Source organism: Lygodium microphyllum, chromosome 11, assembly GCF_053477565.2.
Source record: "Lygodium microphyllum isolate KBCC chromosome 11, Lygodium_microphyllum_v1.1.10, whole genome shotgun sequence".
Classification (NCBI taxonomy): Eukaryota; Viridiplantae; Streptophyta; class Polypodiopsida; order Schizaeales; family Lygodiaceae; genus Lygodium; species Lygodium microphyllum.
The window spans coordinates 151,679,659-151,696,012 of record NC_141145.1 but is presented as its reverse complement, the minus strand read 5'-3'; the positions used below and the strand labels follow the sequence as shown (position 1 = coordinate 151,696,012).

Genomic DNA, 16,354 nt, shown 5'->3' with positions numbered 1-16,354 from the left:
TGCTACTTATGTATGTGTTTGGGTTCATTGGACAAGCGTCCTCCATGTGTTGAGGTTCAATGGGAGCAGATACATCAAAGAGAGACTCCCTGTGAGAAGCCATGATATCAATTAGAGAAAGGAGTCCAGCAAAAAAGAAAATTTGGAGAGATAAAGAGAGAGAGCATGAGAGAGGAGAGCAGAGAAAGTAGAAACAGTTTGCATTTTATGCAGAATTTGGTCCATTTTTTTGTGGGTGGTTGGGTGGGCATGATGGGATAAGCAAGGAAGGAGCTCTAGTCAAACACTGATGGAGAACAAGTTTGAAAATTGTTTTTGAAAGGAAAAGTTAAAAACGTTTTTCAAACATTTTTTAAATTAAAAAAGTTCTCTTCTGTCTCATAAAAAGAAAGCCATGTGTGGTAAAAATAAGTTTGACCATGATTGACTATATAACCCTCTGTCTTCCAAATTTTTGCCACATTTTATATTGGAATGATCACCCCCCAACCCACATGGCAAGGAATTATCCTACAACCCTCCATCCCTTCATGAAGAGTGCCGTGAGTCCTAAATTCCCTTTGTCGAAGACGTTCCATCTACCGGATAAATGTTCCACAAAGAGTCCACATTGGATTTTGTCTCACAACAAACTCACTTCTCCCTCTCTCTCTCTCATCACTCACCAACTGTTGAGAGGCATATTGCACCTCTCTCTCTCTCTCTCTCTCTCTCTCTCTCTCTCTCTCTCTCATAACGATTTCTCTCCCTAATCATGATTTCTCTCTCCATGACTGGAGAGAGATTATCCTCTCTCTCTCTCTCTCTCTCTCTGTGACGGGGATGTTGTGACGGGATCACTGACGGGGATGCTGACAGGATCGCCTGAGCTATCGGGATTTTTTCAGCGATCGTTGACGGGTATGCTGTGACAGGATCGCCTGAGCTATCATGATCGCTGACGAAATATTGACGAAATACTGATGGGAATGCTGGCGTGAGTGGTGGGATGGTGACGAGACGTGTCTGGCGTGAGTGACAGGATGTTGGCATGACGAGACGTGCTCGGCATGACGGACTTGTCTGGCGCGAGTGACAAGAGCTGATGTGACTGTCATGTCCGTCCTACAAGAGGCGGCAGTCTGGTGGGAGCAATGGCAGTGATAGTAGTCTGGCGGGACTGGCGTGAGTGCTGACCCAAAGGAGTTGCTCTGCAAGGTCACGTCTCTGCACAGGGAGACAGCCACTGTCCTGCAGGGACATGAACGTACTCAGAATGACATGAATGCAGATCTGGGTGAATGTATTGGTGCACTGGCCTGTGGACTAGGCAATGATGCATTGACTTTGATTTTGATCATGTCATGGAGTATGCAGTAATGCACTGACCGGGACTGCAATTTGTATTTCTGCAGTGATTGTAAATAGTGTGAAGGCATTTGGGCTCATAAAAGTTCACTGGGCTTGCAAAAATTTAGTGAGGGTTAGGGAAACCCTGGAAATTTGCAGGAATCACAAAATTTGCTCTGATTTTGATAGTACAAAGTACAAGCTGAGTGGCTTTGCACACAGTGTGTGAGATATGGATAATGTAGACAAATGCAAGCATCAAACCATGGAAAATGAATATTTGGGAGACGAATCTAATCAAGAACTAACACAACCGTCAATGGAAGCAATGTTCAACACCCCTTCTAAGAACACACGGTACAAGACGTATGGTCGTAGGGTCCGTGATTGGACCATCTCCCCAGCATCTGATAGGCATGGAAAGACCTTATGCACCATGAATGAAAAGAAATACAAAGAAATTCATCTCATGATTTGCTCTGAACTATGAATTATGAGACAAGAATTGGAGAAAGAAATACTAGAGCAAGTCAAAGCTGAACTGATAGTAAATCAGAGGACAGAAATGCAAGACATGCAAATAAAGATTAAGAATGACTTACAGGCACAAATGCTGTCCGAAATGCATACGCTGAAAACTAAAATGCGGAAAGTGGTAGATGCCTACAAATCTGAAATCTTAGAACTGGGGAAAGAATTGAATACATTTAAGAAAAAAGAAATGAATGTGCAAGAAGAACTACAAAAAGAGAAAGAGGCTTTGAAGGCATGTGAAAGGGAGGTTCACTCATGGGCAGAAGTGGCAAAGATAACATAGAAGCAAATAGAAGAAGCCAACCCATGGATTGAGGCAATAAAAAAGAATAAGGGAACATCCGTGAACAAGACTGAAGTAATGAATGCTACCTTGGAAGAAGAGGCTAGGAGAGAGGCTAGGGTTTTACACGTACGGGTAGTAGGATGGGAGGAGAAGAGCAGCCCACAGGAAGATGCTAAGACACTTTCTGACAAAATTGGAGCTTTAGACGTACCTATCGTCAATGCTTGGAGAGTGGGGAAAGAGGACTCTAAGTCCAAGGCTCAAGTCCAAGGCTCTAATTCTTTGCTTTGGGGATATAGAGAAAAAAAAGGCCTTCCTCTCCAAGAGGAGAGCCCTCAAGGGTGAGAAGATCTATTTGGATGAGGACCTTACACCAGTACAAATAGTGCATCGCAAAGATCATATGCCCAAGGTATTGGAGGCTTGCAAAGAGGAAAAGTGGGCTGTTTATAGGGATGGCGAGTCATCATCACCGACAAAAGGACTTCATGACGGTACGAGGCCTATGAGACACTTCGGATGTCAATATGGAATTGTAATGGAGCCCTACGCTTGGATGCTGGTTACTTTGAAGAGAGCTTCCGAAACATAGATATAGCAATGTACACAGAAACACACCAATGTAAAGGTAGCCGACTACCAGACGTGCAGGGATACAGGTGGGAAAGTGCATTTCGTCCAGCAGTTAGAAAACCAGGAAGCACTAGGGGTTTTGGAGGTGTGGCCATACTATACTGGGAAGACCTCAAAGGGATAGTGCAAGTAATGAAAAGAGATGATGATGCACGATATTTATGGATTAGGATACATGTAGGAAGACCACAGGATATATTCATCGCAATATGCTACCTCCCTCCTGCAAATTCTACCTATGCCACACCAGATGGATCTCCCTTTGATGTACTTTATGAGGATATCATGAGATATGCTAGCATTGGGGACATATTATTAGTAGGAGATTTCAATGCACGCATTGGAGATAGACAGAGTGACTTTTATATGCATGATAATGCCATGTTCAAAGAGATCGACATAGATGAAATAGGCCCACGCAGGAGAGCCTAGGATAAAGAAGTGAGTACCTATGGGACACACCTATTGACTTTGGGAAGTGCACCTATGGGACACACCTATGGGACACACCTATTGACTTCATTATCCTAGCCATGTCTCCATGCTCCCCAAAATAGTTGGTATGATGATGAGTGTAGATTCACCCGAGCTCGCTTACAGAGAGAAGTGGAGCTAGGCACTCAGACACATCACCAAGCAAAGGCGTTCTTCAAACGCCTTGTGCGAAAGAAGAAACGAGACTACTTAGCGAAAGCAGAAACAGAGATATATCAGCTATTTTTGGGGCAAGATAGCAAGAGCGCATGGAAGATGTTTCATGAAAGACATCCCCCCATACAGATTACATCACCAGATGCTTGGCTTGACTATGGGAGACAGCTGTATGACCTGCCAGGACAGCCACCTATGCAGCCCCCACAAGCTTGTGGGCCAACACAGTGGTCTTTCTTCACATGGAAAATGGTTAGGGATGCAATTTATAGATTACAAAATGGGAGGGCACAGGATGAGGATGGACTAGTAGTAGAACATTTCTCACATGCTTGTGACATATTAGCACCCATATTAGCACATATGTTCAATAGAGCAATATGTGAAGGTTTCCCTATGAGTTGGTCAAACAATACTATAATCCCGCTATTTAAAAGTGGTGATCCCGTGATTCCTAGCAACTATAGGACTATCATGATCAACCATACTTTGGCCAAGATATATGGATCTATATTGAAGCATGAACTTAGTGAGTGGGCTGAAATGCAAGGCAAGAGAGCACAAGGATAGGCAGGTTTCAGACGAGGATATACCACACTGGACCATATTCTCACACTTAGAGCCATTATTGAGGAGGCTCGAGCTTGAGACAAGAGGATCTATTGTTGCTTTGTAGACTTTCTCAAAGCTTTTGATGCAGTGCCTTGTACACGCATCATGCAGAGATTGCAGGACATGGGAGCACTAGAGGGTATACGATGGGGTGTCTATGCATTATATGAGGCAGTGACAGGTCATGTATGAGCACCTGGGGGGCTATCAGAGAGGATTGACAGTACCATAGGAGTGAAACAAGGATGTCCACTTTCACCCACATTGTTTGGTCTATACATAGATGGAGTGTTTAATTACATAGATCGAGGAGGAGCAGCTGAAGCCAGCCTGGTAGGGGTGCTGATACAAATATAACTATATGCAGATGATATTGTTCTCATTTCAGATTCACTGGAGGGATTGTAGTGCCATCTAGAGGCTTTGCACATCTTCTGTAGAGATAAAGACCTCACAGTGAACCTTGGGAAGACCAAAACCATGGTTTTCAATACTTCAGCAGCATGGGTGACTAGCTCTATGTACCAGTTCACATTTGGGGGAGACATATTGGAGCATGTGAGGGAATATGTCTATTTGGGAGTCACCTTCTCTGGCCCACGTTTTTTGTTGAGAGGGGCATCAGAGGCACGTCTAGCACGTGGATACGTAGCACTAGGGGCACTCGAGAGTCAATGTGCTCACATGCAGTTCCAAGAGCCCGGTACCAAACTCTGGTTGTTTGACACTCTAGTCACACCTACATTACTATATGGAGCAGAGGTATGGGGTTGCAGCTTGTACCACATGCATCTTAGCCCCCTCATTGATCAAATTGGAGTAGAGAGGGATTATTATTATGGTTGGGATAGCATGGAAAGGCCATTGATCATGATGATAGCACGCATGATTAGGAGTAAGCCCTCCACCCCACATCCCATTGTCAGAGCAGAGCTAGGGGCAACACCTATAGCTACGGAGGCACTCTTCAGGGTAGGGACCTTTTGGCACAGACTATGGGAACTTCCATGCCATAGATACTCTAGATTGGCACTAACCTCATCTAGACAACTAGCAGCAAGAGGCGAGAAGAACTGTTGGTTTTCACAGATGGCTATTCGGATAAGCCTATATGGTTTGGATATTGACCGCGTCTTCCACCTTTGGATTATAGCATTGACTGCCCTACACTTTCTCTCAGCCGATCAGAGTTGAACCAGGTGATCAGAGCTGATATCTTGAGGATTGAGACAGCAAGGACATGGATCCATCCACCACTCCCTCTAGAATCGAGGATGGAGTTCTACAGGAGTCATTTCTTGTGTCTCTCTAATGATGGTTTCACTATTCAGTCAACATATATGGACACCCATCTCTCCCATATCGGACAGATTCGCACCTCCTCACATAGGCTTCAGATGGAGATAGGCAGATGGACAAATATCCTAGTAGAGGATAGGATTTGCCAGCTTTGTGGTCGAGAGCCTGAGACGGAGGAGCACTACATATGCAGATGCAATGTACTATGACATACGAGGACGGTACTACTGTCTCTTCCGTGATGGATTTGGACCTCTTCGTCACATCATGGAGTATGAGGACCAGAGATGCCTAGGTCTTTTCCTCCTGGAGCTCGAGAGGCGCCGAATTGCACTACTACAAGACAGGAGGCCAGCTCATCTAGAAGGACACACACAGAGAGCAGTGTCAGACTTCTTCTACAGAGCCGACCCTACTGACGCTACCAGCCTAGTAGAGATAGAGCCACCCCACCTGACACTTTATAGGCCACACCGTGGAGTCACATTGGATAGAGCCATTTCCTTTCATCGAGCATGACGACCCCGTCTACCAAGACCACGTCCAAGGAGGCCACACCACAGTCGGACTAGAGCCATTATTATGAAACACCGAAGACTCACCACCAAGCATATCAATGAAGCAACTAGGGACCGCATCATAGCTGAGATCATATGCAGATCTTGAGATCAGCTACAGCCCATAGTCTCCACCACACTTTTGTACATGGCTCTATTAGATCTGGTTCTCCTTTCCTTTCCTTTCCTTTTCTATTGATGAAACAACACTACACATGGTTCAACCCTAGTATAGTCCCATTGTATAGTTATTTTCAGTATATTTTCAGTATAGTTTCATAGGCCACCCACTTATTTGTAATGTTATCTTTACCTTGCTGATGATATGACATTAGACATGGATGTACTCTGGATTTTGTCTCATAGGCCACATTGGCCCTATGTAGACGTTAACATCTCTCTCTCTCTCTCTCTCTCTCCACAATTCTTTCTAAATTTATGTCTTCTCTCTTCATGAAACTTCTCTTGAAGTTGGCAGTAATGTTTACATTAACAATAACCATAATGTTAGCAATAAAGTTAATAGTAACACTAATGTAGACATTATATGTTTAAATTATTCAAACATTTAATGTTAATGCTATTGCTAATTTTAATATTAATGTGACATTAACATTAAATATGAAATTGATTAAAGAAATTACTGTTGATTGATATTTTGATGCTTACACAAGCCACAAGGTTTCAGCTTCTGGCATTGGTTTTCCATAGCCTTGATAGCAACTCCTCAAATTTTGATTATCAAAACCACCGAAAATCCTTGTGCACGAGCATCGCCCCAACTCAAAACCCACACATGAGTACAAAACAAGAAACATACCTTGCTTTATACCCACCACCCACAACGTGTGCCCACCGTGCATGCCCCTTTTTGCCAAGAGTGCCCCATACCATGCTTAATGAGATAAAAGCGTACTTGTCAGGCATGAACCATCATGGTTCAGTGAGTGAAAGTGGTTTGGTGCACACTATTGGATCTCATATCCAATTGCAAGTTGAGGCTTTGATACTAATGAAATGCCTCCCCTAGGGTCCAACCTACACACGAGACACGACACAAGCCAAACTCACCATGAAAGGGGCTCGCCACCTCCCAGCCATAGAGTGAAACAGGCTAGCCCTTAAGCCTAGGAGCTAGCAGCACTCCAAGTGACAATTGGACCGCAAGGATTGGCCTCCCATATCACCAACCCACACCATCCTAGTGTACGGATGTGTCATCCAATGGGCCAAGAGTCCAAGAGTGGTGATCACACAATGAATGTGCATAATAGAGCCTTAAGTCCTATAAACAAGACTTGGCTATCCTAACCCTGAAGCGTCCTTAGTGAATTCGCACTACCATCAGAGTTATTATTTGAAAGATTCTCTTTCCCACAGATTTTCTGTCTCCTCTATTAAGTTCTCAATTTCTCTCTGTAGAATTGAAGTAAACAACATTGCATTCGTTTTCAAAAACCCTAGTTTTTGCTCAATTTAGGGTTTCTCAGCCACCTCAAGAAGCATGCCTATAGATTGGAAGCCCGGCAACTAGGGTAGCTACCGCAATTGAAGGAATTATAATAGATCTAAAGGGGATTGCACACCCACATTGAAATTTTATTGCTTTGCTTCGACATAATTAAGTTGTGCACATATGAAGTGCAAGTTAGTTTCTGCACGGTAACAATCTAGAACCCTAGTTGGATAGTGGGGACACATTGGCAAAAGTTGTGACAAGCTACATTGGATAGGTACTTGTAGGTGCCTAGTGATAGTTTTGGTCTAAAGCATTATATGGGCCTTGGGAAATGACTTGTGGTGTCATTTAGACTAGCCAAAATTAAAACATTTAATGCTAGACTAAGGTTAATGGAATTAAAACAAGTAACGCAATCAAGGCATGAGCCTTTGCACCTCTACCATTCCAATGAATCTACTCAGGAGCAAATGGTGGTGCTTTAGTAGTTGCTGGAGGAAAAGTAGAAAATAGCATCTATTTTTACTACACTTTCAGATTGCAAAACCATAGTAGAACGAAATCCAATTCTTGCACAATATCCTAGAGCCTTTCAAAACAAATATATGACACATCATATAAGCCCATAGTGGATAGTGTGTCCCATCCAACTTGTCCTCTAACAACCAACGGATGAAATATAATATTATTGTGAGGGATGGCCATTGACTGCACTTGATGCAAAAGACGTGCAGTGGTGATAGAGCTTGAAAAGAACAAGAATAAAAAATTTGAAGATGCCTAGCTTGACAAGCTTTCCCGTAATATTAAGTGATCTATGAATGCTTGTCAAATCTTGTTCCGATTGGAGGAGATGAAGTGGAGGGTGTTGACTATTACAACACAACAAAAAAATAATTTGTATCCTTCCTAATTAATTTGCATGATCAATTATCTGTTGAATTTGTTACTTTGTAATTGATAGATATCTAGAAAAGTGCATTAGAGCTGGCCACTACTAATAAGTAGTCACAAGTCATGGTGGATCCACACAGTGGGTAAGAAAGTACATGCTTACACTTATATGATTTAATTGGGCACTTGTGACCCGATTTCATTAGGGCGAGACTTAATAGAGTGGATTAATGTGTTGATGTGTGAGCTAGATCCTCCGAAACAGACAGTTACAATTAGAAAGATGGTATGATCATGAAAAGTTTGTACAATGCAGGCCCGTATTGGAGAGATCCCTAAATTTTAGGACCCCTAAAATTTAGGAGATTCCTGAATTTTTAGGACTCTCGAGTTGGCCTAATAGTGCTACTCCTAAAAATAGAGATAATATTCCAAAAATTGTAAGTTTGTGTTCTAACAGTGCATAGTAATCCAGTTGTTTCTTGGCCCGAAAAGGGAGGCCATGAAGAAGAGACAAGTGTCAAGGCACTTGCCACACATGCTTCCAAGCATCCCACCACTTATCATACTTCATCACATGTGGCTAGACACTTGTCTTGTACTATTCCACTTTCCCTCTTTGCACTAGGTCTTCCTATCTCCTATAAAAAGAGCTCATTTTCTCCCATTACACGTCCTTTTTTCTTGTTGTCCATGGACCATCATAATCCTCCACTCTGTCATCAAATCTGTCAACTTCCCTTTTCTCTAATTGCTGTTTAACAAGACAATAGACCTGTAAATTCATTGCAACACCTCTTGTTGGAGAGAAGTCACATGCTTGGCATTGTAGCCTGCCAAGTTGGTTTTTCATCCAGTCCAGTGTTCCCCCTTGAGAGCACCATCCTGGGGCAATGGTTCCTTTCCTACCCTGCACTAATGATATTGCTTATGTTAGTTGTTCAGCTAAGGTGTGCTTGATATACAGTCCTCTTCTTGGGGGTGGTTTTTCTTTTTGGGGTGGGAGGTGGACGGCCATTATATCTTCTTGACTTTACACTATCAATGTAAGTTAGTCACCATTTATAGTGCCAGAATTGAAAATAAAGAACTAGATAACAGCAGGCTTTTTGCAATTCATATCTGATTGGGTGTGCGCTTCAAACTTTAGACTTAATCTTCAACTAATCTTTATTGTATGCTCTCTTTGTACTTGAGAATTGTGCAAGATTGCAAGTTGTTTATCAATGGTATTTGGATGGTTGCAGGTCTGTTAATTTCAAGTTTGTTCCAGAGAACTTATTTCTTTCCAAAAGTTTTGCACTTACTTTGTTGGCTATCCATTTGACCCTGCTTTGGCTTTTTGCGCAGTACAAGTGGTGCAAGTATGTACACATTTTCTTTTTCGGAATGTACTTGTTAATTTGTATTTGTTTTTGATGTACCATTGGATATCAGTTTTAGATGAGCAAGACCAATGAGCCAAAGATCTTGAGCTAGACATTTCAAGGTGCTCAGGAAACTGTAGTGCAATTATAATGTCCAAGTGTGTAGGTTTTCTCATTTTGTAATTGTTTTTGGGATCTTTTGTGATTAACTTTTATCAACAAGCATTACATCAAATGAAGTTTCAGTTACAGTAGGGCTTAGTCCCCATGTAAATGATTTGAAAATTAATGCTCTAAAGAATCCTTCTCAGCCCCAGTTCCCCTTTCTGGCTTCAGCAATAGTGTTGTGCTGGGGCCATTTCTTCTCACTGCATTTAAAAATGCAGAGGATCTTATTTGATTAACCTTTAAACTTTTCTAAAAAAGAGAATGAGGTCATTTTGCTGCCTGCTGCCTTCTGTCTTTGATATGGATGATCTCTTGCTCTTCTCCTATCGACTACTGAATATGCTCATGGTCTTGTCAATCTCTGAGCCCGCCATGAAGGTTAATGTTTTTCCTCTTGCAAAAATGTAATAGGTTGATGATGTGTTCTCCTGTCGGTAGGTTGTTGCTATCCTTCGTCCAAAGAGAGGAGAATCTCAATGACTATTCGTTCACCGGAACCAGAAGTCAAGATTATGGTGGAAAAGGATCCCGTACTTCCTGAGGTGTTTGACTTCTCTACACCCACGTTCCTTTCTCCTTTTGACTTTTTTAATTGCCTCTCATGAGTTCTTATCTCTGGCTTATGTACATCTACTTCAGACTTTCACTGTGCTCCACCCTTAAAATGTATCTGCCTTACTTGATATTTCTTGAATGAATTGCTTGCCTTGATTAATCTTGTTGCTTATTCTGTTGATCAATCCTTCTTTGTGTGACCTTTTTATCTGTGACACGTACTCTTCTTCTTGCTGTTTTCTTGATTTTCACAGAAGGCATGACTAGTTGACCAATGCCACCTTCTCAAGATTCTTTGTTGGATCTTGTAAGGTTTGTCCAATACTAGAATGAAAAAATTGTGACTGGTGTAAATATCTTCCAAAAAGGTTTAACTATTTATGATGGCTTTGGGTGCTGCTATAATTTTTTGAGCACAATTAAAAAATATGTGGCCATCTTCACATATTTTTTTGATGTGGAAAAACTATTATTGAATATGAACGAACAAAATGGCATTCTTTCAGATTGACTCAGAAACAGTGATGTTACAGGGAGGTCTATCCTATCCTTGATTGGCAAGACCGTCAGAGAGGGATTGGTGCAAAGACCTTCCAAAGAAGGTTTAACCACTGGACATAGTAGCTACAAAGGCAGCCAAATGGCAAGATGTTAGACATTCCAGAGGGTTGCAAGTTTGCACCCAAGAGAAAAACTGAACATAAGCATCTGATCCCACAGATAAAGATCTAAAAAGCCAGAATAGCTTGCCAAAGCCAAAGGAAGGAAAACAAAGTTTGAGAGATGGACACCTGAAAATTGAGCACCTGCATATGCTGAGAATGCGCAAAAACATGAGATGTAGTCTCATCCAAAGCACCAATTTGTTTGATGGATAGTAAGGGCAAGCCTTCTTTTGACAAATGTAGGACTTGAAGGAGCAATGCCAAGCATGCATCTCTACAGAAAGAGTCTCTCTTTAAGTGGCATCTTAAATGTCCATGGCCCTGACACACACTTTCTCTCACTCTATCCTTATGTAACTAATACTCTGATTATATTATTTTATTAGAGATCACATTAGCACATAGTAAAAGTACAATGAATATAGGAAACATTGGGTAGATCCAAACAAAAATGACTCACTTGACTCAGTAAATAAAAGCCATCATAAAGGAACTGCTGTAAAGACCTAAAATTTTCATATTGGAAGACAATTTAGTTACTAGTTGTTGAAGTGGTCCACAAAACTCTGGTCTCGTGTCTATCTTGGTAACTATTTCCAATGCCAAACTAAAATTTCACAAAATATACCTTGGGCTGTTGTCACATGCTCTTGGAAGACTCCAAACTGCTATCACATGCTGTAGGACTGATCCATGGTGGCTGAAATCACATCAGTGGCCTCTCTTTGCTCTCTAACAGCCTCCTTCTCTCTCACAATGGTTAGAATAGACTTCCACCAGCCCCTAAAAACGTTTTTCTCACTTACATGGGCAAGTTTTGCCAAGTGAAAACTTTTTAATTCCATTTTCAAGCATTATCTAGCTTATTAAATTAAATTTTAGAATATTAATTCTGAAAATTAATACACCAGTCAATAATTAAATTGGCCGGGCTAATTTGTCTTCCAAGTATCCTGAGCAGTTATTGACCCTTAAATTGGTATTAATTAATTAATTAATGCCTAGTCTCCTATATCACCACTCATATTAGTGGCCAATAAATTGGTCTAGGCCCAAATCTGACATTGAGTACCACCTAGTACCTGTCAGACATTACTTATTACATCTTTTGCCTTTGGCACTCACTACATCCTCAAGGTCCTTGGTCTTTTACTATGAAATAATTGCCATTCGCATCACATGTATGACTAGTCTAGGGTTAGGGTCACCACCAAACTTCACCTCTTATAGCCAGTTGCAAGAGGGAGATGTCACCAATGTGTCTTCATGAGGGACCAAGAATGCATAACAGGCCTAAGGACCAAAGTCTAAAGAAGCTCTAATAAACTAGTTAGTGAAGCCTCCGGAAGTCCCAAGGGCTTGGAATGATGACGTTAACCAATAACCATATTACAAGCAAGTCTTCATTAAGAGTTTTGAGCACCAAGAGATGGACATGAGGTCAGGTTGACATGTGGAACTGAACCTCCTCTTTGTTGCTAAGGAACAATAGCCTAGCTACCCCTTGGTATGCAGATGTGGTCAATAGTGCAATTTGGCTTACCCAATGTTTGCCCAACCTTTGTACGGAAATTGTCTTCAATATGGGCAAGCTTTCGCCAATGCGTGCAAAATCTATTTGTTTTAGAGATGTTATGCTAGGTAGATTGCAAGGTTTGAGTAAGGTGCTATTTTGGGGGTTGAGCTAAGCCATGTTTGAACTAATAGACGTGGGCTGGCTGCCAATGTTGCTGCCAACCTGCTAGACTTGCCGTATTGTTTGTTTTGTTTGTCTCCTCTTCTTTTGTTGCCGTCATGTCTATGTACGGATACCTGCACAGCTTTGCTTGATTGTTTTAGTGCCAGTCACTTGCCTTCTAGCAATGTTGACTAGCCTTAGCTTTGCCATCCAACCTTACTTGTCCACCACCAAAAATTCTCCTTCTTGAGCTCTTGTCTACCACCTACCAAGCCTTCTACACGACAACTACCTCTTCACTTTCCCAACTACTTGCTTTGTTCTACTATAATGCCCCTAGTTTCTTCCTCAACCACCTTGCCCTAGCCCGACAACTCCCTTTTTGTCCAAGCTCTCACTGACATAATGGCAACCCCTTCTTATTGAGAAACCCTTCACCCGTAGTTTGCATTTTTGTGTTTTTGTGTTTTTGCGTTTTTGCGTTTGGAGCCCCAAAAAGGGACGCGAGTGTGCCTATCTATAGGCCACTCTCTCATTCATTCCTCACGGCTGATCCGTCAGTCCGTCACTCCCACTCTCTCTTCATCAATCTTCCGACACTCTCTCTCTTTCATCATCTCTCTCTCTCTCCTCTCCTACCACCATCTCCACACTCTCTTGGTGCCAGCCTTCATCTTCAGTTAGCTGCGTTTATGGTGGCAATGTGCTCTTTAGCTGGTGTCCATCCTCCATTGTTGGAGATAGCATCATATGCTCCTACACCTTGCGTTTGGAGTCCACACTCTCTTGGCATCATCGTCCTCCCTATCTAGCGTCATCCTCCACCCTTTTGGCGGCTCCACCTTCTTGCATTTGGCTGCAATCTAGCGTCTCTCTCCAACAAGTGTCACCTTCATCAAACGCAGTTGCACCTTGCGTTTGGTTCCTGGCTGCTTCCCACCCTTCTAACGTCACTCCACAACTAGCGTTTCACTCCCAAAGGATGTCTTCATCTGCATTTTCAGCATCTGGCTCATCCTCACCACTTGGCGTTACTCCTAGCAGTTGGCGTCACCTCATTAAACTTGCGTTTGCAAACAAAGGCTTCATCGACTGTCTCCCTACTCGTAGGTACCACTGTTCGTCCCTGTGTTTGCAAATTCAGAGGCTCCTCACTCTTCAACCGCAGTCTTCGTGCTCTAAGTAACACCTTCTCATCTTGCGTTTGCAGACTCAAAGGCTTCTTTGGCAGTCTTCCTACACTCCAGGGCTTCCTTTGTGCTATGGCACCCTTGTATCAGATTCACTTCATTAGCATGATTCATCTTTCATCATCTTCTATGTTACTTTTCTCTCTTAGTGTTTGCCGTACACACTGGGTTTTTCCTCGCAAACCCTACTATCTCTCTGGTCACTCAGTCATTTTGACATGGTATCAGAGCCGGAGGTGCTTCAGAGAGCCACAAAGATCCTCCTCATCAGAGAAGACAAAGACCGGTGGCAGGTTCAGCATCAACACCTAATTTCTCTATCATTTCCGTTGTGCATTGGGAGATATTCTTTTTCTCCCTCCCACCCTCCCTTCTCTAGTTTCCACACTGGTACCCATGGCTTCTTTCCCAGTCTACTAGGTGTTCCTACTGCTGCACAAACTGTCATCCCACTGAAAACTATCAACTTCAACCTTTGCTCCCCACCCCGTGAAGTATATGCGTCTCCCACCTGGCACTTCTTGTGCCACCTCTCCTTTCTGGGCCACAGAGATCATTTTGCATCGGCTATTGAAGTATTATGCTCAAGGCAATAAGCGCAACCGATGCGCACTAAGTCCTTTCGAGCACACGGAGGCTCTAAGACCTTACAAGGCGATAAGTCCTCTTGGAGACCACCAGAGGTTTCCCCCACCCACTTCCGGGTACAGTGGCTTCCACGGCCTACATCTCCTCCATAGTCCACTCTCCTAAGAGCCTGCGACTGTTTCCTACCCTCTTCCACTGAGGTTCAAGAGGCCACTTCTGGGTGCTTTCCTGCTTCTTCCTCCGAGCCCCAGATACCTTCTTCAGCACAACCAACGGCACTTCCTTCATCATCAGATGCTTCGCAGTCCATGAGCCATGAGTGGTTGTATTCCCTTTCTCTCTCAGATTGGGATTTAGAGGGGGATTTTCTTACTTCACCCTCAGAGGGGGCTTTCAACTCTTCTTCGGCTTCAAGGGGGCTCCTACTTCTACTCCTTCTGATTCAAAGAGGGACGCTATGTGCCATGAAGTTCTTCACACACCACCACCTTTCACTTTCGAGGAGTGGCTCTCCTTTGAGCAATCATTTCCTCTACTCATACCTAGGATCTAGAGGACCTACTTAGATTGGGGCCCTTGAATCTTCAGTAGCGACTTGGTGACTAGGCATGGATCTCAGATTACAGGGTGACTAGGCATGAAGAAGATCCACCCGCAAGGACGAAGAAGATCCACCCGCAGTTTGTGTTTTTGCGTTTCTTCGTTTTGCGTTTAGGGTTTGCAACCCCAAAAAGGGGCACCACCCTCTCATTCATTCCTCATGGCTGATCCTTCAATCCGTCACTTCCACTCTCTCTTCATCAGTCTTCTGACACTCCCTCTCTTCCATCATCTCTCTCTCTTCTCTCCTACCACCATCTCCACACTCTCCTGGTGCCAGCCTTCATCTCCAGTTGGCTGCGTTTATGGTGGCAGTGTGCTCCTCTTCAGCTGGCATCTATCCTCCATTGTTGGTGACAGCATCATCTGTGCTCCTACACCTTGCGTTTGGAGTCCACAATCTCTTGGTGTCATCATCCACCTATCTCGCATCATGCTCCACCCTTCTGGTGGCTCCATCTTCTTGCGTTTGGCTGCCAGGGAGGTTCCTCACCATCTAGTGTCTCTCTCCAACAGGCGTCACCTTCATCAGAGGCAGTTACACCTTGTGTTTGGTTACTGGCTACTCAGCTGGCATTTCACTCTCGGAAGTTGTCTTCATCTGCGTTTTCAGCATCTGGCTCATCCTCACCACTTGGTATCACTCCCAACAATTGGTGTCACCTCATCAAGCTTGTGTTTGCAGACAGAGGCTTCATCAGCTATCTCCCTACTCATAGGTACCACTCTTCATCCCTGCATTTGCAGATTCAGAGGCTCCTCACCCTTCTACAGCAGTCTTCGTGCCCCAGGCAACACCTCCTCATCTTGCGTTCGCAGACTCAAAGGCTTCTTTGGCAGTCTTCCTGCACTCCAGATCCTTTGTGCTATGGCACTCTTGTATTAGATTTACTTCATCAACATGATTCATCTTTCATTTATTGTGTTACTTTTCTCTCTCAGTGTTTGCGGTACACACTTTGTGTTTCTCCTTGCAAACCTTACTGTCTCTTTGGTCACTCAGTCATTTTGACACTTCTCTCATAGGATTTCTCACACTTCATCACCAAAGCATCTTCCTTTTCCACCTTTCAATCTTCCCTTTTGCACATGCACAACATTTTACTGATTGCGAACCCTTGCAAATAGAGTAATTAGTTTGGCTACTAACCTGCATGCAAGCAATTAAACAGTCTAACTTTATTATGCATTAGTATTTCAAAGGCTATGTGTTTTTTTAAAAAAATCAACCTTTGATTGCTTTGTCTAAATTTAAAAGGATATCTTATGTATGATGTATTCGATTCATT

At 43.0% G+C, this 16,354-nt stretch overlaps 1 protein-coding gene across 2 annotated transcripts in view; it reads left to right on the top strand.

Annotated features, from left to right (window-relative positions):
* Positions 1-16,354, top strand: part of ALG3 (asparagine-linked glycosylation 3) — a 155,635-nt gene that overhangs the window by 103,978 nt on the left and 35,303 nt on the right. For both annotated transcript variants that reach the window (XM_087688387.1, XM_087688386.1), the window contains one exon: positions 9,502-9,618. In XM_087688387.1, the coding sequence (XP_087544513.1) occupies positions 9,502-9,618 (117 nt within the window). The remainder of the gene's footprint in view (positions 1-9,501; positions 9,619-16,354) is intronic.